The sequence below is a fragment of the Alligator mississippiensis genome, chromosome 15 (genome assembly GCF_030867095.1).
Source record: "Alligator mississippiensis isolate rAllMis1 chromosome 15, rAllMis1, whole genome shotgun sequence".
In the NCBI taxonomy this organism is placed as follows: Eukaryota; Metazoa; Chordata; order Crocodylia; family Alligatoridae; genus Alligator; species Alligator mississippiensis.
The window spans coordinates 3,275,822-3,296,789 of NC_081838.1; the positions used below are offsets into that span (position 1 = coordinate 3,275,822).

At 67.9% G+C, this 20,968-nt stretch overlaps 5 protein-coding genes across 7 annotated transcripts; 4 read left to right on the top strand and 1 right to left on the bottom strand.

Annotated features, from left to right (window-relative positions):
- The first annotated feature begins 8 nt into the window (after nucleotides 1-8).
- Nucleotides 9-3,937, top strand: STX5 (syntaxin 5). Of its 3 annotated transcripts, none has more exons than XM_059718512.1 (11): nucleotides 9-113; nucleotides 423-621; nucleotides 728-798; nucleotides 958-1,013; nucleotides 1,178-1,248; nucleotides 1,361-1,477; nucleotides 1,861-1,917; nucleotides 2,024-2,090; nucleotides 2,234-2,337; nucleotides 2,427-2,548; nucleotides 2,767-3,937. In XM_059718512.1, the coding sequence occupies exons 2-11, from the start codon at nucleotides 436-438 to the stop codon at nucleotides 2,924-2,926; spliced, it is 1,011 nt and encodes a 336-aa protein (XP_059574495.1). In that variant the 5' UTR covers nucleotides 9-113; nucleotides 423-435; the 3' UTR covers nucleotides 2,927-3,937. The 3 variants fall into 3 exon arrangements, with proteins under 3 accessions (XP_059574495.1, XP_059574496.1, XP_059574497.1); XM_059718513.1 differs by lacking the exon at nucleotides 9-113 and adding an exon at nucleotides 145-253; XM_059718514.1 differs by lacking the exon at nucleotides 9-113 and adding an exon at nucleotides 271-294.
- A 603-nt stretch (nucleotides 3,938-4,540) lies between these two features.
- On the top strand, nucleotides 4,541-11,852 carry NXF1 (nuclear RNA export factor 1). Its single transcript, XM_059718463.1, has 21 exons — nucleotides 4,541-4,671; nucleotides 5,051-5,258; nucleotides 5,494-5,659; nucleotides 5,799-5,882; nucleotides 6,271-6,375; nucleotides 6,525-6,605; nucleotides 6,734-6,803; nucleotides 6,898-6,989; nucleotides 7,071-7,178; nucleotides 7,251-7,360; nucleotides 8,979-9,015; nucleotides 9,109-9,177; nucleotides 9,525-9,580; nucleotides 9,670-9,777; nucleotides 10,043-10,101; nucleotides 10,217-10,332; nucleotides 10,539-10,581; nucleotides 10,687-10,759; nucleotides 10,959-11,141; nucleotides 11,227-11,287; nucleotides 11,717-11,852. Exons 1-21 carry the CDS (start codon nucleotides 4,551-4,553, stop codon nucleotides 11,753-11,755), a joined length of 1,989 nt encoding a protein of 662 aa, XP_059574446.1. The 5' UTR covers nucleotides 4,541-4,550; the 3' UTR covers nucleotides 11,756-11,852.
- A 200-nt stretch (nucleotides 11,853-12,052) lies between these two features.
- TMEM223 (transmembrane protein 223) lies at nucleotides 12,053-13,489 on the top strand. The gene is made up of 2 exons (XM_059718548.1): nucleotides 12,053-12,645; nucleotides 12,728-13,489. The coding sequence occupies exons 1-2, from the start codon at nucleotides 12,306-12,308 to the stop codon at nucleotides 13,018-13,020; spliced, it is 633 nt and encodes a 210-aa protein (XP_059574531.1). The 5' UTR covers nucleotides 12,053-12,305; the 3' UTR covers nucleotides 13,021-13,489.
- Nucleotides 13,490-15,784: 2,295 nt separating this feature from the next.
- LOC109282858 (voltage-dependent T-type calcium channel subunit alpha-1I) lies at nucleotides 15,785-17,907 on the top strand. The gene is made up of 8 exons (XM_059719024.1): nucleotides 15,785-16,165; nucleotides 16,265-16,408; nucleotides 16,547-16,610; nucleotides 16,741-16,813; nucleotides 16,960-17,191; nucleotides 17,287-17,401; nucleotides 17,478-17,602; nucleotides 17,894-17,907. The coding sequence occupies exons 1-8, from the start codon at nucleotides 16,150-16,152 to the stop codon at nucleotides 17,905-17,907; spliced, it is 783 nt and encodes a 260-aa protein (XP_059575007.1). The 5' UTR covers nucleotides 15,785-16,149.
- ZDHHC24 (zinc finger DHHC-type containing 24) lies at nucleotides 17,751-20,131 on the bottom strand. Its single transcript, XM_059718534.1, has 3 exons — nucleotides 19,455-20,131; nucleotides 19,093-19,370; nucleotides 17,751-18,221 (listed from the first exon to the last, which is right to left on the bottom strand). The coding sequence occupies exons 1-3, from the start codon at nucleotides 19,706-19,708 to the stop codon at nucleotides 17,935-17,937; spliced, it is 819 nt and encodes a 272-aa protein (XP_059574517.1). The 5' UTR covers nucleotides 19,709-20,131; the 3' UTR covers nucleotides 17,751-17,934.
- Between the last annotated feature and the right edge of the window lie 837 nt (nucleotides 20,132-20,968).

Below are 20,968 nucleotides of genomic sequence, written 5' to 3' on the forward strand. Positions count from 1 at the left end.
GCGGGGCCACGCCGACGTGCGCTGCGCGTGACGTCGGGGGAGGGGACGTGGCAGTGACGTCGCTCCCGGCCGGCGGGTCCCGGCAGCCGCGTCCCGATCGTCGCCGCGTCCCGGTGAGACCCGGAAGCGGGGCGGGCACCGACGCTGGGGGGGGGGCGGCGGCTTCCGGGACCGGCGGGTGCTCCTCACCCCGCCAAGCGGTGCCCCCATAAAGGCCCCCCCGGAAGGGGTCTCCCAGCAGCAGACGCGCCCCGTATGTGTCCCCGCGAAATGGCTCCCCCCGCTGCCCCACCAGTGCGTTCCCCCCCGTGCCTGCGGGCACCTCCCCCTCGCGGCCTGGGGCTGCTGCGCGGGCACGGCGGGGCCTGGGCGGGGGGCGACGTGTGTCCAGCACGAACGAACCCCCCCCCCCTCCCCGCCAGGACATGAGCCTCGATGAACACGCGCCGACGCCACGGCTCTAGGACCGCGGCACCGGGAGTCTACCTGGGACCCTCGCAGACGCAGGTGCTGCCCTCCCCCGCCGCCCCGGCCCCGCTCCCGCCCCCCCCGGACGCCATGTCGTGCCGCGACCGGACCCAGGAGTTCCTCTCCGCCTGCAAATCCCTGCAGAGCCGGCAGGTGGGTCCCGCGCGGGGCCGGGCCGGGCCGGGCCGGGTCAGGTCAGGGGGAGACCTGCCCTTTGCTGGGGCTCGGGCTCAGGTGCCGCCTCCCTCCCTCTCTCCAGAACGGGCTGCAGCTCAGCAAGCCGGTGTCCAGCGCCGTGCGCCAGCGCAGCGAGTTCACCCTCATCGCCAAGTGAGTGGGGCCCGGCTCCCCCGGGGAGGAGGGCCGGGGGGCTGGCATGGGGGGGGGGGGTCGTGCCCATACTAGTCCAGCGGGGCGGGGGAGGCAGCCTTTTCTGCCCCCCGCCACCACCTCTGATCTCGCTGTGCCGTGCTGTCTCCCGGAGCCCAGGCGGATCGGCAAGGATCTCAGCAACACCTTCGCCAAGCTGGAGAAGCTGACCATCCGTGAGTGGGGTCCGGCGGGGGGGCCAGGCTGTCTGCGGTGTGTTGGGGGGGGGCTGTCCGAGGTGCTGCCAGGGTTTGATGTTGTTTTGCGGCTGGGAGCGGGGGAAGGTCTTCTGCTCGGGCCCCCGAAGCCCCCCGTGGCCTGACTGCCCCTCGCCCCTCAGTGGCCAAGCGGAAGTCCCTGTTCGATGACAAGGCGGTGGAGATCGAGGAGCTGACGTACATCATCAAGCAGGTGAGCGGGGAGGGGGGACCGCCCTGGGACCGAAAGCCCCTGCCCTGGGGTTGGGGGGCATGTGGGGCTTCCCTCCCAGCAGATGTGACGTGCGTGACTGCCCCTTCCCCAGGACATCAACAGCCTGAACAAGCAGATCGCGCAGCTGCAGGAGTTCGTGCGGGCCAAGGGCGGGCTGAGCGGGCGGCATGTCCAGACCCACTCCAACACCGTGGTGGTGTCCCTGCAGGTGAGGGGACACTGGGGGTGGTTTGGGTGGTTCTGGCTGGGAGCTGACAAGGGGCAGCTGACAAGTCTGGAACGGGCTCCCAAGGAAGGTGGTGCTCTCCCCTACCCTGGGGGTCTTCAAGAGGAGGTTAGACGAGTATCTAGCTGGGGTCATCTAGACCCAGCACTCTTTCCTGCCTATGCAGGGGGTCGGACTCGATGATCTATTGAGGTCTCTTCCGACCCTAACATCTATGAATCTAGGGGCATCTTGGGTGAGGCACAGGCCCAGCGGGCGGCAGTTTGGGGGTGGAGGGTGGTTGCAGCAGGTGCCGTTAGGACTGGTGCGGGGGGGGGGGCGCAGCGCAGTATAGGCCCAGCCAACTTTTGGTCTCTGCCCTGCAGTCTAAGCTGGCTTCAATGTCCAATGACTTCAAGTCGGTGCTGGAGGTGAGAACAGAGGTGAGTGTGCAGTATGCCTGTCCGCTACCCCCAAGAACCAGAGGGGAGGGCTCCCTCTGCTCCTCCTCTCCCACACCTGTTCTAATTCCCCCTTTCTCCCCCTCAGAATCTGAAGCAGCAGAGGAGCCGGCGAGAGCAATTCTCCCGCGCGCCTGTCTCGACCAGCAACTTGGGTGAGCTGGGGGGGGCCTGCCCAGGGAAGCCTGTGGGTGGCCTGTTCTCACCGGGGCACCCTGGAGTGCTGGGGGTGGGGCACATTTTCTGGGTTCTGCCCCCCATGCATCCCCTGACCCTGCCCACATCAACCACTGCCCAGGCGGCTCCACGGTGCTGCAGGACGAATCTCGTCGGGCCTCGGGGGACGTGGCCATCGACATGGACAGCCGCACCAGCCAGCAGCTACAGCTCATCGACGAGCAGGTACCTGGGGGGAGGGGCTCTGGCGACTGTGTCGTGGGGGGCATCTCCGGGGTGAGGGGGTCCAGGGGCTGACTCTGCTCCGCTGGCAGGACTCGTACATCCAGAGCCGGGCGGACACCATGCAGAACATTGAGTCCACCATCGTGGAGCTGGGCTCCATCTTCCAGCAGCTGGCACACATGGTGAAGGAGCAGGAGGAGACTATCCAGAGGTAAATGCTCCCTGGCACGTGGCTGCCCACCCTAATGCTGCACCTCCCTGGGTCCCCCACTAATCATGGAGTCCATGTGTGCTAGAGAGATCAGGTGTTCTGGGGTCTCCCACATGCTGCCCTGGGAGGCGAGGCGGTGGGTGAATGCCTGCCCCCCCTCCAGGAGGCAAGGGGAAGCCTGGCTCTGGGGAGCCTTAGCTGAGTCTCCCTTTCACCAGGATCGACGCTAACGTGGAGGACGCGCAGCTGAACGTGGAGGCGGCCCACTCCGAGATCCTCAAGTACTTCCAGTCTGTCACCTCCAACCGCTGGCTCATGGTCAAGATCTTCCTCATCCTCATCATCTTCTTCATCATCTTCGTGGTCTTCCTGGCCTGAGACACCCTCCCCACTCCCCTGCCTCCTTGCCCTGTCTGCCCAGCCCCACCCAGGGAGCAGCACCTGGACTTTCTCATGCCCGCCGGACTCGCTGCTGTCTCCCGGGCAGGGTGGGTGCCTAGGGCCCAGGCCCCTTCCTTGTGCCATGACCTGTGGGTGTTGTGACATCAAGGCCCCAGCACACTGGTTAGACCCCATGGAACAGTGGGGGCAGGCGGGGGAGCCCCAGGGCCCAGCCGGGAGGGGCACTGGCACCAGCATGGGGGAAGCCCCGGCACTCGGACTCTTGCCAGAGCCTACCACCCCTCCCCCCACTTTTTCTGCTGGTGAGGAGTGGGGTCTCGCCCTCTCCGTGCAGCCAGGACTCACTGCCCCCGTTTACCCTCCCTGCTGTGCCTTTGTCCCCCCCCAGGGGCTCTCGGTTCATGGACATGGCCCAGTATACCCTCCACCCCATTTTTATTTTTTCTGTATTTAAGTTTATCCCTTATCCCTGCTCTCTGGCAGGGGCTGGGCCTGTGGTCCTCATAGCTGCCCCACACAACCCCCTTGGGTCTCTCTGGTGTGGCCCCTGTGAAACGCAAGCTGCCCCAGGGGGTTGGCAGAGCCCAGTGGGGGCCCCCAGTTCCAGGAACGGGCTGTACTGTGATGATGACCCCCCACCCCCAGGTTGGCCTAAAGGGCCCTTTGTGTTCCCTAACACTGCGTGGCCTCTCAAGTTTGAACTGAATTCCTCTCTCCATCCCCCCAGCCTACGCCACGGCCCCTACCCTCTGGCCTGGTCATGGTGGCTGCCCTCTCCCCCCGGCCCCCTGCCCTTTTGGGCATCCACATTCCTTGGGGGGTGCTGCCCCTTTCTGGCTGGATGAGAGCAGCCCACTGGGGGCAGGGGGCGGCAGTGAGGGATTGTGCCCTGCTCCCTTCTGGGCACACCCCCTTCCTGGCACGGTGAGGCCGGAGCCGGGGAGCTGCGCCCAATGGGACATACATTAAAGCTTTACTGTAACCCCAGCCTGCCGCCTGCCCTTCTCTGCTCCAGGCTGGGCTGGGGGTGGGACTGTGGCCCTTGGGGGAGGGTTTCCTGGGGCCAGATTGGTCTGAACCCTCCCCCTAGAGCTGGGCCAAGGCCATGGGGGCTGGTGTCAGAGGGGCAGGCAGAGGCAGGCCTGGGGTGGGGGAGAGCAGTGGTGCTGGGTGGGGGCAGCTCTTGGTGCCCATGGGGTGAGAGCCTGTCCTGTCTCCCCTGAGGAGGGGCTGGACCCAGGGTGGATGCACAACAAGAAGGGGCTGGTCTCTGCACGAAAGGGGACCGCCCCATTCGCTTGGCCCTGGGGCCGGGTTCATCCCGCGGAGGGACTCGAACCTGCCACCCTGAGAGAGGTGGGTGCAGTCCCTCCTCCCGCCCAGAGGCGGCGCTACCAGCGGGAATGAGCATGCGCGGGGGAGGCGAAGCCGCTTGGAACATGCGCGGCGCCGCGAAGGGTGGCACACCGCCTTCCGGCCCGGCTGCGCATGCGCGGCGTCTCCCGCTGGTGGGGTCAGCCTACGCGCTCTCGTTGCGCTTGCGCGGTGAGCCCCGTCTGGGCGCGCATGCGCCGTGGGGGTCCGCCTGAGCCCTTTGCGCATGCGCTGTGGCGACGCTGGGCGAGGAGCGGCGGGTCGGTTGCCCGGCTCCCCGGGACCGGGCCCGGCGGCGGCGCGAGGAGGCCCCGCGATGGCGGAGGACGGGAAGGGCAGCTACAACGGTGAGGGGGCGCCCGCCGGGGGTGGGGCTTAGGGGTTGGGGTCTAGGGGCGGGGCTACAGGAAGTGGGGCTGGGGAGTGGGGGTCCGGGGGCGGGGCTGGCGAGTTGGGGCCAGAGGAAGTGGGGCTGTGGGCGTGGCTTAGGGAGTGGGCGGGTCTTTGACTTAGGGGTCGGGTCGAGACAGGACTTAGGGGGCTCCTGGGGGCGGAGTTTAGGGATTGGGTGTCTGGGGCGGAGTTTGGGGGTTAGGAGGCGGGGCTTGTGGAGCTCCTGGACGTGAAGTTTATGGGGGTGGGGGCGGGGCTCAGGGGAGGGCCTGGGAGAACATGCCTGGGCTGACCCCCCCCCCGCCTCCCCCCCACCCCGTCTCCCCCGTGCAGAGCACGACGACCGCGTGGGCGGCGGGCCAGGCCGGCGGAGGAAAGGCCGAGGCCCCTTCCGCGGCAAGATGTACAGCGACCCGAACCACCGGCCGCGCAACCGGGGCGGCGCCGGCCACGGCCCCGGCCCCAGCCCCCGCGGCCGCCTGGACGAGGAAGACGGCGACGTGCCCATGAGCGACGTCCACGACGGGCCCCGCTGCAGATAGTGAGCACGGGGCTTCCCCGCTCTGGCTCCCGTTGCCTCGTCCGCGCTGGGGGTGGCAGGAGGGCGACGAACGCGACGTGGAAGCTGCCCTCGTAGGGGGAGGGAGACGGGGGGGGGGGGGGGGAGCTGCAGTGCTGGGAGGCATCCGGGGCGGATGCAACTGTCCCCAGGCTCAGCAGATCCCACGAGGGGCCTGCACTCGCCTGCTGAGGACCCCTCGTCCCTTGGTCCCCAGCACCCCTTACGGGTCGCGGCCAAACCGGCGAGGTGACGATTGGCATGATAGGGGCCGGGGCGGCGCCAGCAACATCCATGTCACAGCGAGGCGCGACCAGCCCGTCCCAGATCGCGGCGGCAATGCCGGGCGCGACGGCACCCGGAAGAACTGGTTCAAGATCACGGTGAGCGATCGTGGGGGCGGGGGCAAGGTCTCCCCGCCAGCCTGGGCACGCCCTGGCCGGGAGCTCCCAGTCGGTTGCGGGGCAGCCCAGGTCCCTCTGCCGGCTCTGACGCTCGCCAGCGGGCGACTTTCCTTGGCAGATCCCGTACGGGAGGAAGTACGACCGGTCGTGGCTGCTGACCGCTATCCAGAATGTGTGCACCGTCCCTTTCAACCCCGTGGAGGTGAGTGCCAGCTCGGAGCCCACAGGCAGAGAGGCTTGGGAGCCGGATGCTTGGACTGTCTCCCAGCATCAGGGGGAGAGCGGGGTCTCGGGAGGGGTCAGAGCAGAGTGGGACCGGGGGGGGCCTGCGCTCTCTACCTGGTGGTGGCAGGGGCTCAGAGCAGCGCGTTTAGGAGCCGGGATGACTGACTTCTCTCCCAGCTCTCGGGCGGGTGCCTGCCGGGTCACTGTCTCAGGCCAGACAGTTGGGGGGTTTTTTTCCAGGCTTTGAATTTCCTAGACACTGCCCTTGCTGCGGGGAGGAAGGGCCTGGGGGATTCTCCTTGCCCAGTTCTTGGGAGGGCGGCGCTCAGGTCTCCCTGACCGCCTTGTTTCTCTCCCCTTTTCAGTTCCATTACGACCACAACCGGGCTCAGTTCTACGTAGAAGACGCCACTGCGGCCAGCGCTCTCAAACTGGTGTCCCGCAAGATCACGGACAGAGAGAACTACAAGGTGTGGGGTCAGGTCCCTCAGCTGGGCCTCATCATTGCCTTCCGAGGGGGGAGGGAGGCTCCTGTGCTGCTCTGGGGGTCTCTCTCCCAGCTGGAGCAGCCTTGGGGTGCTGCTGAGACCCCCGTCGACCTGCTTTGCCCACGCTCCAGGTGGTGATAATCATCAACTCGTCGGCCCCGCCCCAGTCTGTCCAGAACGAGTTGAAGCCAGAGGAGATTGAACATCTGAAGGTAAGGCCCTAGGGCTCAGTGCCTGGCGTTTGGGGGCGACTTCCAGCCATTAATCAGTGCCAGGTAGAGAAGGGGAACTGTACCCCCCCCAGCCCCCACCCTCTGATCTGCATTTTCTGCTATTTCAGCTTTGCATGAGCAAGAGGTATGACCGTCTCCAGCAGGCCCTGGACCTCAAGGACCTCCGCACAGACTCTGGTGCGTGTCCAGATAGGGTGGGGGGAGGGAGGGAGGGGAAGGGCGGGGGTGGCGGCTGGACAGGGGCTCAGACTTTGTCTCCCTTTCGCCTTAGACCTGGTGGCGCAGAACGTCGACATGGTGCTGAACCGGCGCAGCTGCATGCAGGCTGTGCTGCGCATCATTGAGGAGAACATCATCCCCGAGGTGAGAAAGAGCTGGTGGAGGGTGAGAGCCCTGCCCCGTGTCCTCTCGCAGCACCCCTGACGCCCATCTCGGCCCCTGCAGCTCCTGTCCCTGAACCTGAGTGGCAACAAGCTGTACCGGCTGGACGACCTGGCCGAGCTGGCGCAGAAAGCCACCAACATCAAGATCCTCAATCTCTCCCGCAATGAGGTAGGCAGAGCGCCCCCCGTCTGCCCTCCCGACCCTTGCTCCCACCTCCATTCACGCTGCTCCTCTCCACAGCTGAAGTCGGAGCGGGAGCTGGATAAGGTGAAGGGGCTCAAGCTGGAGGAGCTGTGGTTGGACGGGAACCCGCTGTGCGACTGCTTCCGGGACCAGTCCACTTACATCAGGTCAGTGCCAGCCCCGGCAAGGCCCCCGGGTCTCCCCCGCCCACGCCATGCCTGGCGGGGGACAGCATGGCGGGACCATGAAGGCACCCCTCGCCCACCCCAGACAGGAACCGGAACCAGCCCCCTCGACACCTGTGGGGCCAAGCTCTAACCTGGCCTTCGGCCTCCTTGACACACGCAGGCATCTTCTGGGCATGGTCACGGGTGTTGGCTCTGAGCGCTGCCGTGCGCTTGATTCGTGTGGTTTCTGTTTCAGCTGGTGCCAATCCCCATCCTCTCCTCTCCCTTTGTTCCCTGCCCTCGAGAGCATAAGAATTGCCACTTGCTGGGTCAGACGCTGAGTCTGTTTTGCCCAGTCTGCAGTATTGCAGGACACTTGAAGCAGCCCTTAAGGCAGCTGCTGCCCTCTGTCTCCTCCTCACCGCTTTTCTGCTCCCCTGTCTGCCCTTCCACCTCTTCTCCTCCTTCCTGGGGGCTCCGGGACCCTCGGGCCGCACAGCCTCTTCCCCCCCAGCATCTGCGCTCCCGCCATGGGGCTGCCGCCCCCCTGCTGCCGCACAAAGGAAGCTCCCATTGTCTCTGCCTCTCCCCCTGCCCCCAAGTGGGGTTTAAAGGGCCGAATACTATGCCTTGGCCCCAGTGCTGCCGTGCCCACAGCCCCCCGCTGGCCCCGCGCCCCCACCCTGCGTTTGGCCCTCAATGATGGCTGGCTAGCCAGAGACGGGTAAGATTCCTCGCGGGAGGAACAACCTAAGACAGGCACAGCCGTGCAGTGGCCAAACCAAAGCATGCGGGGGGGTGGCCGAGGGGCCCAGGCCTAGGCTGCCGGGCTCACCTACGCTCACTGTGCCTGCCTGCGGTAGCATCCCCAGGCATGGCCGGCCGGCGCCGGCGCCAGCTCGAACAGGAACAGACGGCCTTGGCTTCTGAGCAGGCCGCAGCCAGCAGCCCCTGCACTCCTGGAACCAGAGAGGCGGCTGGAGCGGGAGCCCTGCTGGGAGCAAAGAGGCTCTGCGCCCCCCTGCCCCGGGCTCCTGGCCCCCTCTTCACCCCCCTTCCTCCCCCCATGCCCATCTGCTCTGCTCTGCTCCCCTCACTTCATGCCACTGCGCAGATGTTTAATTAGTTTTGGGCCTTGACGACATGGGAGGCTTCCAGCCGTAGCGGCTTGGCTGCGCTGACAGTGGCTTTGTGATGGAGGGGGGGCTCTGTGCCCTCCCCTTCCCACCCCCCTCCCCTCCCTCCCCCTCCCTCCTCTCCCTCCTGGGGATGCGCCACGCAGGTGAGTAAGAGCCAGGTAAGTGCTGAGCCCATTGGCCGAGCAGCATTGGCACCACCCAGGCCCCTGGGCCTTGCCGGCGGCGGCTTAGGCCAAGACGCCAAGATCCTAGGATCCAGCAGGGTATGGTCTGGGGAGGGGGAGAGAGCAGGCGCAGCTGGGCGGGGAGACCCGGGGCCCCTGGGGAGGGTGAGCTGGGCTGGCTTGGCTGTGTCCGGGCCCTGGGGAGGTGACGGGGCGAGGCGGGGGGCAGCGGGATGTTCCCGTGGGGGCCTGGCTGAGCCCCGGCCCCGGCGGGCAGGGGGGCTGCCTCACTGACTCCTGTCTCGTTGCCAACAGCGCTGTCCGGGAGCGGTTCCCCAAGCTGCTGCGCCTGGTGAGTGAGCCACATCATGCCGTGGGGCTGAAGCTGCCCTGCTGGGGCCCGTCCTCAGCCTGTCACTCACTGCTCCCTCCTCTCTCTCCCCAGGACGGGCACGAGCTGCCCCCTCCCATCGCCTTCGATGTGGAAGCCCCCACTACCCTCCCCCCCTGCAAGGTGAGCAGGGCACCATGGGGGGCTGCGCTGAGCTCTGGGGTCTCTGGGCTTGGTGGGTCCCCGTGGGTGGGCCAGGGCCTACTTGTGCACATCACTTCAGGTCGTCCAGCTGCTCTCAGCCTTTCTGCAGCTCTCTGCACTCTTTGCAGAGGATGCATTTGGGGGCTGAGGACGGGTAGCTGGGAGTGGAGCCCTGAGGATCTCTGAACTGGTGGGGGGTGGCTTGGGGCGGAGCCCTGGGGGTCCTGGGGCTGTTGGTGGACTGGGAGCGGATCCCAGGGACCTCAGGGCTGTGGGGGGGGTGGGACCAGAGCTCCAGGACTCACAGGCAGCCTGTACACATACAGGGAAGCTACTTTGGCTCTGACAACGTGAAGGTGCTGGCCCTTCGCTTCCTGCAGCTGTAAGTACCCAGGCGAGGGTGGGGGGTGAGGGCTGTGAGCAGGGGAGAGGAGGAGGGTTCAGGTTGGTCCTGATGTCCTGCCCCTGCAGGTACTACTCCATTTACGACTCTGGCGACAGGCAAGGGCTGCTGGACGCCTACCACGACGGCGCCTGCTGCTCCCTCAGCATCCCCTTCTTCCCGCAGAACCCCTCCAGGTGCGACCAGGGCCCCGGGCGGGGGGGGCAGGGGGTGTTGTTAAAGCCCAGGCAGGCGGGTTCTCCCTGCTCTAGGGAAGTGGAGGCTGGGGGATGTGGACTCTTGGGTTCTCTAAAGTTGTGAGAGGGGGTCTAAAAGGTCAGAATATGGGGTAGTGGGAGCTTTGACACCTGGGATCTGAGGTGGGGCCTCATCTTCCACTTCCTGGGGTGGGGGACTCCTGCTGGAGGCGGCAATGGGTCTCACAGGCGTCTCTCCCGGCAGGAGCACCCTGGGCGAGTACTTCAAGGACAGCCGCAATGTGAAGAAGCTCAAGGATCCCAGTAAGGGCCTGCCAAGCTGAGAGGGAGGTGTGGGGAAGGGAGATTTCACACCCCAGGCAGCTCCTGCTCCCTGGGCTAGCTCTGGGGGCAGGCTCTCACCCCCTCCTCCCCACAGCCATGCGCTTCAAGCTGCTCAAGCACACACGCCTCAACGTGGTGGCTTTCCTCAACGAGCTGCCCAAGACCCAGCATGACATCAACTCCTTTGTGGTGGACGTCTGCGCCCAGACGGTGAGTGTCCCCATGCTGGGGGCGCAGTCTCCGCCCTGGGGCTGTACAGAGGGCGGACAGGGGCCGTCTCCTCTCCAGGCCTGCACAGGGGCAGCGGGGTGGGGGACACCGCCTGCCCTGCGGGTGCGGTGCTGTGGGGGGGTGGGAGCTCTCGGGGTGGCGGGGATGCAGCAGCTGCGTGCTCACTGTCCTCTCCTGCCTCCTAGAACACGCTGCTGTGCTTTGCTGTGCACGGGATCTTCAAGGAGGGTGAGTGTGTCCTCCTTGCCCCCTCCCCGTGGGGATCCCCTCCCCAGCCTCCTTGCCTTGCTCCCCCCCCACTCATTGGATCTCCTCCTCTCTTCCCCATCTCAGTTGACGGCAAGTCCCGGGACTCAGTACGAGCCTTCACCCGCGTGTTCGTTGTTGTGCCAGCCGGCAACTCAGGGTGAGTTTGGAGGGGGGGTGGCACTGCTGTCCTTGCCCCATGGGGTCTGGGGGACAAGCTCAGGCCTAGGGACATTGTCCTGAGCAGAGGGACCTGGTGGAGCGCTGCTGTCCCTGCTCCACAGGGTCACGGTGGTGTGGAGGGGGAGATGGGTGTCCCCAGCCCCAAGTCTCACCTTGGCCCCCCCTTCCCCCCGCAGGCTGTGCATCGTGAATGACCAGTTGTTCGTGCGCAATGCCACGACGGAGGAGATCCGGAAGGCTTTCGTCATGCCAGCGCCTACGCCCTCGTCCAGCCCCGTGCCCACGCTCTCAGCCGAGCAGCAGGAGATGCTGCAGGCCTTCTCCATGCAGTCCGGCATGAATCTTGAGTGGTCACAGAAGTAAGTGCCGCACTCCAGCTCTCCCCTCCCGCCCGCCCAGCAGGGCTGCTCTCCCCTCCGCCCGCTCACACTCTCCTGCCCTCAGGTGCCTCCAGGACAACGACTGGGACTACAGCAGGGCAGCACAGGTCTTCACCCAGCTCAAGGTGACCCAGGGCCCCCCAGTGGGTGCGGGCTGGGAGGGGAGGAGGGTGAGGGGATCCCCAAGGGGTGGCTGGGAGGGGACCCCCCAGGGTCACTTCTGCTCTCAGCCAGTAGCCCTAGGGTTGGGTCGGGGGGTGAGGAGCTGAAATGTGGGGTGGGATTGGCTCTGCCCCAGGTGGAAGCCAAGCTGGGGAGGCCTGGACAGCTGAGTTCTGCCCTAGCTGCTCAGAGAGCGTTGGGTTATGGGAGACACGGGGCGCTGGGAGGGCTGTGGGCTGTGCCGCGCAGGGGAGTTGGGGCGCCTGAGCACAGCGGGTGGGGGTGGAGGCGGTGCGATGGGGAGGTCTGATGGGACAGAGCCTGGACGCCTGCGTTCCTGGCCTCTTCCCCCTCGCCCCCCCCCAGCTGAGCTGTCTCTCGCTCTCTTCCAGGCGGAGGGGAAGATCCCGGAGGTGGCGTTCCTCAAGTGAGGGGCGCCCTCCCTTCGCCTCGCCTCGCCCCCCCCACCTGGCTGCCACGTTTTACCCTCCGAGACAATTTTTGTAAATAAAGGAAAGTTGAAACAAAGGCGGGGGCTCGCCAGGCACTGACTGGGGGGGCACAAGCAGAGCCAGTTCCGGCCCCGTTCGTCAGCGGGCTCGTTACCCCGCGGCACTTGGGCCCTGCGCACGGAGCAGCCCCACTCCCGGGAGCCTGAGGTCCCCTGGCAGCTGGGGTGGGGGGACGCCCCCATGCTGCAGGGCGGGGGGGGGGGGCTGCGGCCCTGGGCCCCGGGTTTCTTCTGTTCAGTGAAGCTGAACCCCCCCGTTGCCCTTCTCCCAGGAAGGAGGGGGCCTTGCCCTCTTCCAAGATGGCACCCCGAGGCCGTGCCCTTCCCCAAGGTGGCGCCCGCTCGCCCGGGAAGGGCGTCCTGCCTTCAGGCAATAAGTTGCCGCCTGTGGCGGAAGTCCCGCCCTTGCCCTTCCGGCACGTGGGTGAGCGACCCCAGAAGTCCCGTGCGCGAGGCGCGGGGCTGGCGGCATGGGGCTGGCGGGGCTGCTGCGCGCGGCGGCGGCGGGGCGGGGGGCCCGGGGCCGGGGCCTGGCGCGGGCGGCGCTGGACACGCAGGTGCCGCGTGACGTGGTGCTGTTCCGCCACGACCGCGCGCGCTTCTTCCGCTTCGTGGCGCTGCTGTGCGTGGGGCAGGGGCTGTTCTGGGCCTGGCTCGCGCGGCTCGCCTACGTGGGGGTGCGGCCGCGCCGCGCCGCCCCGGAACCGGAACCGGAAGTGGCCCCGGAACCGGCCCCGGCCCCGGCGCGGGACCAGCCCTTCACCTCCAACCTCTGGCGCTACGGGTTCTGCGGCTCCTGCCTCGCCGTCGGTACGGGCCGGCACCGGGACCCCCCCCGCCCCCCCATTGCCATTGGCTCCTAACGCAACCCCCCCCTCTCTCCCGCCCGCAGGGTTTGTGGTGGTCGGGGGCGGGCTCCTGTTCTCGCGGCGCTCGGTGCGGCAGGTGGTGCTGCACCGGGGGGGCCAGGCCGTGACCCTGCGCACCCACTCGCCCTTCGGCCTCCGCGACTCCCTCACGGTGCCGCTGCGGGACGTGTCGTGCCGGGTGCACCGCAGCCAGGTCCCCGCCGCGCTGCCCGTCAAGGTCCGCGGCGTCACCTTCTACTTCCTGCTGGACCGGGCCGGGCAGTTCCTGAACCCGCAGCTCTTCGACCTCACCGTGGGCGCCTACAGGAAGCTGTGACCCCGCCCCGCTGTGGGCACGCGGGGGCACCCCTGTCGCCCCCCGGACTCGCATGGAGACGGAGAGTTGGTCGCAGACGCCCCGCGGTCCCTCTGCAGCAGACGCCCCCCGAACTCCCTTCAATGGACACGCGGACGGGGGCAGCCGGACGGACGCAGACCCCCGCACAGACACGTGGATGGAGACAGGCAGCCGGGCAAAGGCCCCTGCCCTGCCCGCTCTCGCGCACGGACGGAGGCAGGCGCGTGGATGGAGTCGCGCCTCTGCCCCCTGCCTCTGGGAAGCAGGTTTGGGGGGGCTGAGGTTTGGCGGACTCCCTGCAGCCCCCCCAGCCCCGCTGCACAGACACACGGGCGCAGACGGGATGGACAGACGTCCCAGCGCGCTCCTGGAGGCAGCGGCGGGGGGAAGCTAGGAGCAGGGGGACGGGGGCCTTTGTGTGGTGTGAAATAAAGGTGTGAAGGGCGAACGAGTGCAGCTCCGTGCTCTCGGGGGGGGGGGGGGGCGTCGGGCGCGGTGGTGCCTCTGGGCTGGGCCCTGCTGGGTCTTGGCACCGGCCGGGGGCAAATCCTAAAGGCAGTGCCAGGATCCCTGGAGACATCGCAGGGCCACGAGGAGAGGGTGTTGGGGCTGCCGCGTCCAGCAGATGCGATCAGGGCGGCATAAGTGCTGCTACCAGGAAGAGGGAAAGCCCTTCTCTCCTGCCTGGCACCAAGGCCTTGAGCCAAACACCGGCCCTAGCAGCACTGGGGGCGGTGGGAGAGATGCCAGGGCTGGTGGGCAGAGGCTGGCTGGGCGCTGCTGCTGAGACTCAACCCATGGCTGGAGGGTCTTGGCCCTGCTCAGGGTCACCTTGATGCTGCCTGGGGGTGGTCAGGAGGGGATTTGGATCGGCATGGGCAGGAGGTTGGGGGGGGGGCACCTGGGTTGTCCAGCACTAGGTAGAGAGTGGGGGCTGCGGGATAAGAATGGTGTAAGGGTGGGGGAGGCTGGGGCTCATTCCTATTGCTGTGGAGGTCACCTTAGCCATGATGTCAAAGGGGGATGGGTTTTGCACTGGTGATGTCATGGCTGTACTCTTCGGAGGTGATGTCAGAGGTGGGACTCTGTGCTGGTGATGTCATGGGTGGGGCAGGGGGCGTGGGACTTCCATGGCCATCCTGTCACAGGCCAAGGATTCCCTGGGAGTGATGTCACACATGGGGCCCTAGTGATGTTAGAGGCTACAGGTTCTGTGGTAGCGCTGTCACAGCCCGGGGCTGTGACGTCACTGATGGGGCTCTGTAGTGGTGATGTTACAGGTCATGGATTCTGTGGCCGTGATGTCACAGAGTGCAAGCTCCGTAGTGGTGATGTAATAGGGAAGGTGTTCTGCAAGGATGATGTCACAGGCTGGGGGTTCTGCAGCCGAGCCAAGCGTGGCGATGGCAACGCCGGGCAGAGCTGAGGGGCCGGGGGGGCTGCGGCGGGGGACTGTGGGGCTGGACCCAGTGTCTGGGACCCCCCCAGGCACCATGTCCTACCTGACTGTGCCGCCTGCCACTGGTGCCTCCATGGAGCGCCCGCCCCGGGCTGAGGCACAGCCCCCCGGGCATGCAGGGCTCCCGCTCCCCTACCCCTGTGGCACCAGCCAGCAGCAGCGCAAGCCTCGAGGTAACGGAGTCCCCTACCCCCCCAATGCCCCCAGCCCCCTGCTTTAACCCATTGCTGTCCTGCCCCCCCCATGTTCCAGCCCCTCCCCAGGCATCCAGGCTCTCCTCCCCCAGCCCCACTCCCCTCAGAGCTGGAGGGAGCCCGGGTGTCCAGCTCCTGGCTGCCCTTCCTGGGCTGACTCTTCCCCCTGCAGCCGGGCGGGTGCCCGTGCCGGCCAGGCCGTGTCAACGGCTGTCGGTGCTGCTGCAAGGCGCGGGGCGCAGGCTGGCACAACTGCTGCAGGGACTGCGGCAGCACTCGCGCCACATCACCCGCTCCATGCTCTTCCGGCTCGGCGTCGTGGTCGTGGTCTGCATCCACACCCTGATGCTGGTGGCCCAGACCTTTGCCGCCGTCCAAATCCGTGGAGGTACCGGGAACTCGGGCGTCCGGGCCCCGCTCCCTCCCTGGAGCTGGAGAGCACCCAGGCAGCCGGGCCCACGCCCTGCTCCCCCCACAGAGTGGTTCTTCTCGGTGCTGGACGCCGTGTTCCTCTGCGTCTACGTGGTCGAGGCGCTGGTCAAGCTCGTTGCCTTCGGCCTGGACTACTTCCGCGACCCCTGGAATGACATCGGTGAGGCCCCCCCCCCACACACACAGGACCCTGAGCAGGTCCCAGACCCCTGCCTGCGGGGGGGGGTCAGAGGTCACTGCCACCCTCCCCCTGCCACCACCAGACTTCCTGGTGATGGGGCTGATGCTGCTGGACTTCACGCTGCCGCTGGTCGTGCTGCCGGGAAACGCCTGGTTCGAGGACGTCATGTTCCTGCTGCGGCTGTTGCGCATCTTCAAGGGCGTCCGCGCCTTCCGCCTCGTGCACCTGCTGCTCAGCCTCCGGTCGGCCCCGAGCCCTGGCCTCCCCCACCCGGCCCTGCCCCTTCATGCAGACCCTTCCGCTCCTGGCTGACTTCGCACTGATCCCCTCCCCTCCACGCAGGCACGCGCTGGCCCGTGACCCTTCATACTGACCTCTGACCTGGCTGACCCTTCCCACTGACTCACACATACTCACTGATGCCTGACCCCTCCCACTGACCTGGCTGACACTTCATCCAGAGGTCAGTGTGATGTGACCCCCCCCCCCCCCAGCTGACCCCTGCCCTAGCTGAGCCCAGTTTTCCAAAGTCTTGGCCGACCCTTCACACTGACTGCCCCCACCCCCCCACCCATGCATGCTGACCCTTGGCCTCCTGCCTGACCCACTCAGGCTGACCTCTGACCCATAACACTAACCCCCCCCTTTCCCTGACCTCCCAGCTGACCCCAGACCCCTTCTGCCCCCGCCATGTTGACCCCACAGTCCCTGGGGTGAGGGTCCTGGGGGGCTGGGGGTCACTGCATCCATCCCTGTGTCCGTGCAGGGGGCTGGAGAGCCTGCAGGAGCTGGCCGGGACCTTCGCACTCTCGGGTCGCTCCATCGGCGCCATCCTGCTGCTCATGTTCACCTGCCTCTGTATCCGCGCGAGGGGCTGGAGCGGGGGTCCGGGGCTGTGCTGGGCTGGGGGGGAGGGGGGGGTCCTGGCCCGCCTGGTTGCCTTGACCCTCCCCCCAGTCATCTTCTCCGTGCTGCTGCGTGACCTGTTCGCGCGCTCGGACCCCGAGCGCTTCGGGCACCTGCTGGACACTGTCTTCACCCTCTTCCAGCTCCTCACGCTGGACGACTGGAGCTTCATCTACCGCGACAGCGCCCAGCAAGGTCCGCGGGGGGCCGGATGCCTGGGTGCTCCCCCAGCTCAGGCAGGGGAGCCCAGCCTGCTGCAGCAGGGGTGTGGCGAGGTCAGGGACCCAGACGCTGGGTTCCCCCATGGCTGACCCCGCTCACTTCCCCCCGCAGGTGCCTCCTACATCATCATCTTCCTCATGGCCTACATCCTCATCGAGTACTTCACCTTCCTCAAGTGAGTCTGCAGCCCTCGACCCCCCTGCAGCCTGGATTCTCTGGTGGTGCTGATCCACCCCAGCTGGAGCCCCAGGATCAGGCCCAGATTGGGGACCTGTCCCCTCTGCCTCCCCCCCCCCCCCCCCCAGCCTCGTCATCGCCGTCCTGGTTGACAACTTCCAGATGTCGCTGATTCGGCGGCAGGAGCTGAAGAAGAGGACGGTGAGCCCCCCCCCATACCTGGGCTCTCTGGGAGGGGAGTGGGGGGCCTGGATGCTTGGGTCCCCTCCAGGCCTGGGGCAGAGTTGGGCTCCAGCCCCTTGCTCAGGCCACATATCTCCCCTCCCACCCGCGCCCCCTCCTTCCAGCAGCGGCTGCAGCTCCAGGAGAGTGTCTCGGACCCGGGCCCCACAGGGAAGTTGCTTCCCCCCCCCTCGTCTGGGCGGGCAGAGCTGGGGGTTGGTGGCTGGGTCTCAGTCCCCTGCTGGGGTTATGCCAGAGGTCCCATGGGTGTCGTGGCCCCACAGTCCTGGACCCAGGCCTGGCTGAGGACGACAAGCGGCTGGCGCAGCTGGTGGAGCGGCTGGAGGGCAGCGAGAGGTGAGGCCTCCTCCGGCCCCCGAGGTTCCCCCCAGCTCCGAGCGCCTGGACGCCTGGGCTTTCCAGTCCTAACCTGCCGTCCCCCGTCTCCGCAGGCAGAAGCAGCTGCTCCTGGGTCACCTCCGGCGCCTGGCCCAGGTCGAGCGGCTGCAGCAGGAGCTCCGGTCCCGGGCAGCCACGTCCGACCACATCGTCGACACCTTCTTCGAGGTGAGGGCTGGGAGTGGGGGGGGCAGGGCTGGTGGGCCCCCAGGGCCAGGCTGACTCGGGTCTCTGTCCCCCGCAGACGGCCGAGCAGGACTTCCTGCGCCACTGAAGGCCCCGGGTGCCAGGACGACCCGACAATAAAGGGCTACAGAGGACTCCCTCCCGCCTGGCGACTGGGCTGTGCCTGGGGTCCGGCCGTCTGGGGTCTCTGGAGGGTGGTGGGGCTGGGGGCGAAGGCAGGGGGCCAGGGGTGAGGGCAGGGGGGCTGGGGGCCCAGACCCCTGGGTTCTTTCTTCACACCACGGCTGCTCCACGTCCCCCCTACCCCAACATCACACAGCGAGGCCGCGTGTCCAGCTCAGCCACCCCGCGGCCTTTATTGGGGTTTGGGGGGCTCCAAAGCAGCTCAACCACAGCTCCTGCCAACGCCCGACAGGTGAGCTGTTTGGGGGGGACCGGGAGCCCAGGCACCTGGGTTGTCTCCAGCTCCCGCAGGGCAGCGGAGGTGAAAGCAGGGGGCAGGAGCCCAAGTCCCCTCAGCAGCCGGGGGCCGGGCGGCGCTCGTGGACGACCCCGTCGCCGGGCAGGGGGGAGGCGAGCAGGGGGCAGAGCAGGGCCAGGCCCCAGCACGGGCCCAGCGCCTCCCGCAGGTTCTGGCGCCAGCCCTGGTCGTGGCTCCTGGTCCCGGCGAACCACTCGCCCGTGGTCTGGCCCCGGAGCAGCAGCAGCACGTGGAAGAGCAGGAACCCGGCGCACAGCAGGAACCCGACCACGCAGGCGTCAGCCGCCACAGCCTGGGCGCAGGACGACAGGCTGCTCTGGCCTGGAGAGAGGCAGCGCTGGGGGACAGGCAGGTAACACCGCGGCTTGGGGGGGCGGGGAGGGGTGTCGCGGCTGGAGCGATCAGGCTCCTGGCTGCAATGCGTGGAGCCTTGGGCACTGGCAACATGGGACTGAAATGCAGCTGGCTCTGGGGTGGGCTCTGCCACATGCAGCCAACTCTGGGGTGTGGCAGGGACTGGGAGTACAAAGCTGGGCACTGGGATGCAGCCAGCTCTGGGGCGGAGGGTTTCAGTGGCTGAGTAGAGCAGAGATGTGGCTGCCTCTGGGGTGGGGCCTTGGGCCCTGGGGACATGGGGCTGCAATGCAGCTGGCTCTAGGGTGCGATGTGTTGGCGGCTGAGTAGAACGGATGCAGCCAGCTCTGGGGTGGGGCATGTTTGGGGCTGTTATACAGGGACTTTGGGCCAGGATGCGCCTGGCTCTGGGGGGAGGCAGGGTGAGCTCAGGCTGCGACGTGGAGACTTGGTCCTGGGATGCGCTTGGCTCTGGCGTAGAGCACGTCAGTCAGGGGTTGTTACATGGGGATTTGGGGCCACGATGCAGCTGGCTCTGGGGCGAGGCAGGCTGAGCTCAGGCTGCTGTGTGCAGACCCGGTGCTGGGATGAGGCTGGCTCTGGGGTGGAGCACACCGGGGTTGTTATATGGGGACTTGAGGCCAGGATGCGGTTGGCTCTGGGGTGAAGCACTCTGGGGGTGGTTATATATGGGGACTTAAGGCTGGAATGCAGCTAGTTCTGGAGCGGAGCACATTGGTGGCTGTTACATGGGGACTTCAGGCCGGGGCGCAGCTGGCTCTGGGGTGTCCCAGTGCCCAGGGCACCCCCCACCCCTCCACGGGGCGCAGGGCCTTACCGGAGAGCAGCAGCAGCCAGGGTGCCAGCAGGAGCGCGGCGGCGCGCAGCGGTGGGCCCTGGCGCAGGGCGCCCAGCAGCAGGTGGGCGTGCAGCAGGCTGCAGTAGAGCAGCGCGGCGGCGCCGTGGAGCAGCAGCGCCAGGAAGTAGCGCCGGTTGCGGTGGCCCACGCACTGGCCCAGCAGCGTGCAGTGGTGGTCGCGGCCCAGCACGCACACGCGGCAGCTGGGGCAGTGCCGGCCGCGCGGGGGCACGGGCGCCTCGCAGCTGTAGCAGAACCTGGGGGCGGCGGGGACGGGGTCATGCGGGGGCGGCGCGGGGCGGGGTCCACCCCTACCCCCACCCCCACGGCCCCGTACTCACGCCCAGCCCTGCCCCACGGCGCCGGCCAGCACCACGCCCCGCGTGCTGGGACTGGTGGCCACGAAGAGCCCCGCGTTGGCGGCCGTGTTGGCCAGCAGGAACAGCAGGGGGGGCAGGTGCCAGGCGGGGGGGCCCGCCACGCCCCGCGCCAGCTGGGACAGCGCCCCCAGGCCCGCCGCGCCCGCCAGGGCCAGCGTCAGCCCCCGCGGCAGCCAGCGCTCCCAGGCCGGGCTCTGCCCCCACACCCCCGCCATGGCTGCCCCTCTTTTGGGGGATCCCTGGGGGGGGTCACCCCCGTCCCTCGGGGGAGGGGGGGGTCCCTGAGTCTTGGGGGGTCTTCCTCTACATGGAGGGGGCTAGGGGAAGGGGGGGTCCAATGAGGGGAGGGGCTGTCTGTCCCAGGGGGCGTGGCCTGCCTTGGCAAGGGGGTGGGTGTGGTCTGTGCTAGGGGGCGGGGTCCCTGGGGAGATACGGAAGTAGGGGCGTGGCTTGTGCTAGGGGGCAAAGGGGGGGCTGGTCTTCCCCAGGGGTGGGGCCTACCCTAGGGGCGGGGCTATCGGGGGTGTGTGTGTGTGTGTGTGTGTGGGGGGGTCAACCGCCCCGGCAGCGTGGGAAGCCCCCGCTGCCCCAGCCCACTCTGCTGCCGCCGCCGCTTCCTCTTCCGCCTCTGGCCCCGCCCCGCCCCGCCCCTCCCTCCCAAACAACCAACCCGCAGCTGCGACCCCGCCCCTGCTCGAGCGCCGTCGAAGTGCCACGCCCTGAAGTCCCACCGGCACGGCAGTTGTCGTCACATCCGGGATCATGATACCCCCGGCGGGGAGCGCAGCCCGCGGACCGCTGCTCCAGTCCGACCTGGAGCCGCCTCCAACCGCGGGGACAAGCAGGGGCCTCGTGCAGCCCCGAGGCGGCGGGGGGGGGGGTCAGGCATACCGGGGTCTCCCGCCGGGCAGGGGGGGCTACTTGAATCCGGTGCCTCCGCTTGGATCCGGCCAGCTGGTCTGTCCAGAGGCCGCAGCCGCTGCCCCTGGCACCCGCGGGCGGCGCTGGCCGTGGGTGGTGGCCGCCTGCGGGGCGCGCGCTGCAGGGGAAGAAAACGCCCCAGCTCCTCCTCCTCCTGCCCCCGGGCCGGGAAGCGCCGTGGGAGCAGCCGGGGACTTGCTGCTGAAGCCGCTGGGTGCAGACCCCGACCCCGGCGTGGGGAACGGCAGGGGGAAGTGCAGAGGCCCTCGGGGAAATGGCACGAGGGCCGGAGCCTGTAGCGGGGTCAAGCAGCGGGCTGGAGCGAGGCCTGCCCGCAGGAGGCGGGACCAAGAGGGCTGGTGGCTGGGGTGTGAGGGGAGCCCCAGGGCTGACTGTGATGGGGTGGGAGGGTGCTGGAAGAGCCATGCCCCCCCCTACAGACATCAGCACTGCCACAGACTGAGTCAAGCTGTCAATCTGTCTTGCCCCATGTGCTGTGCCCTCCCTGTGCCAATGCAGCTGGCTCTGGGGTGGGTTGTGGGTAGAAAACACCC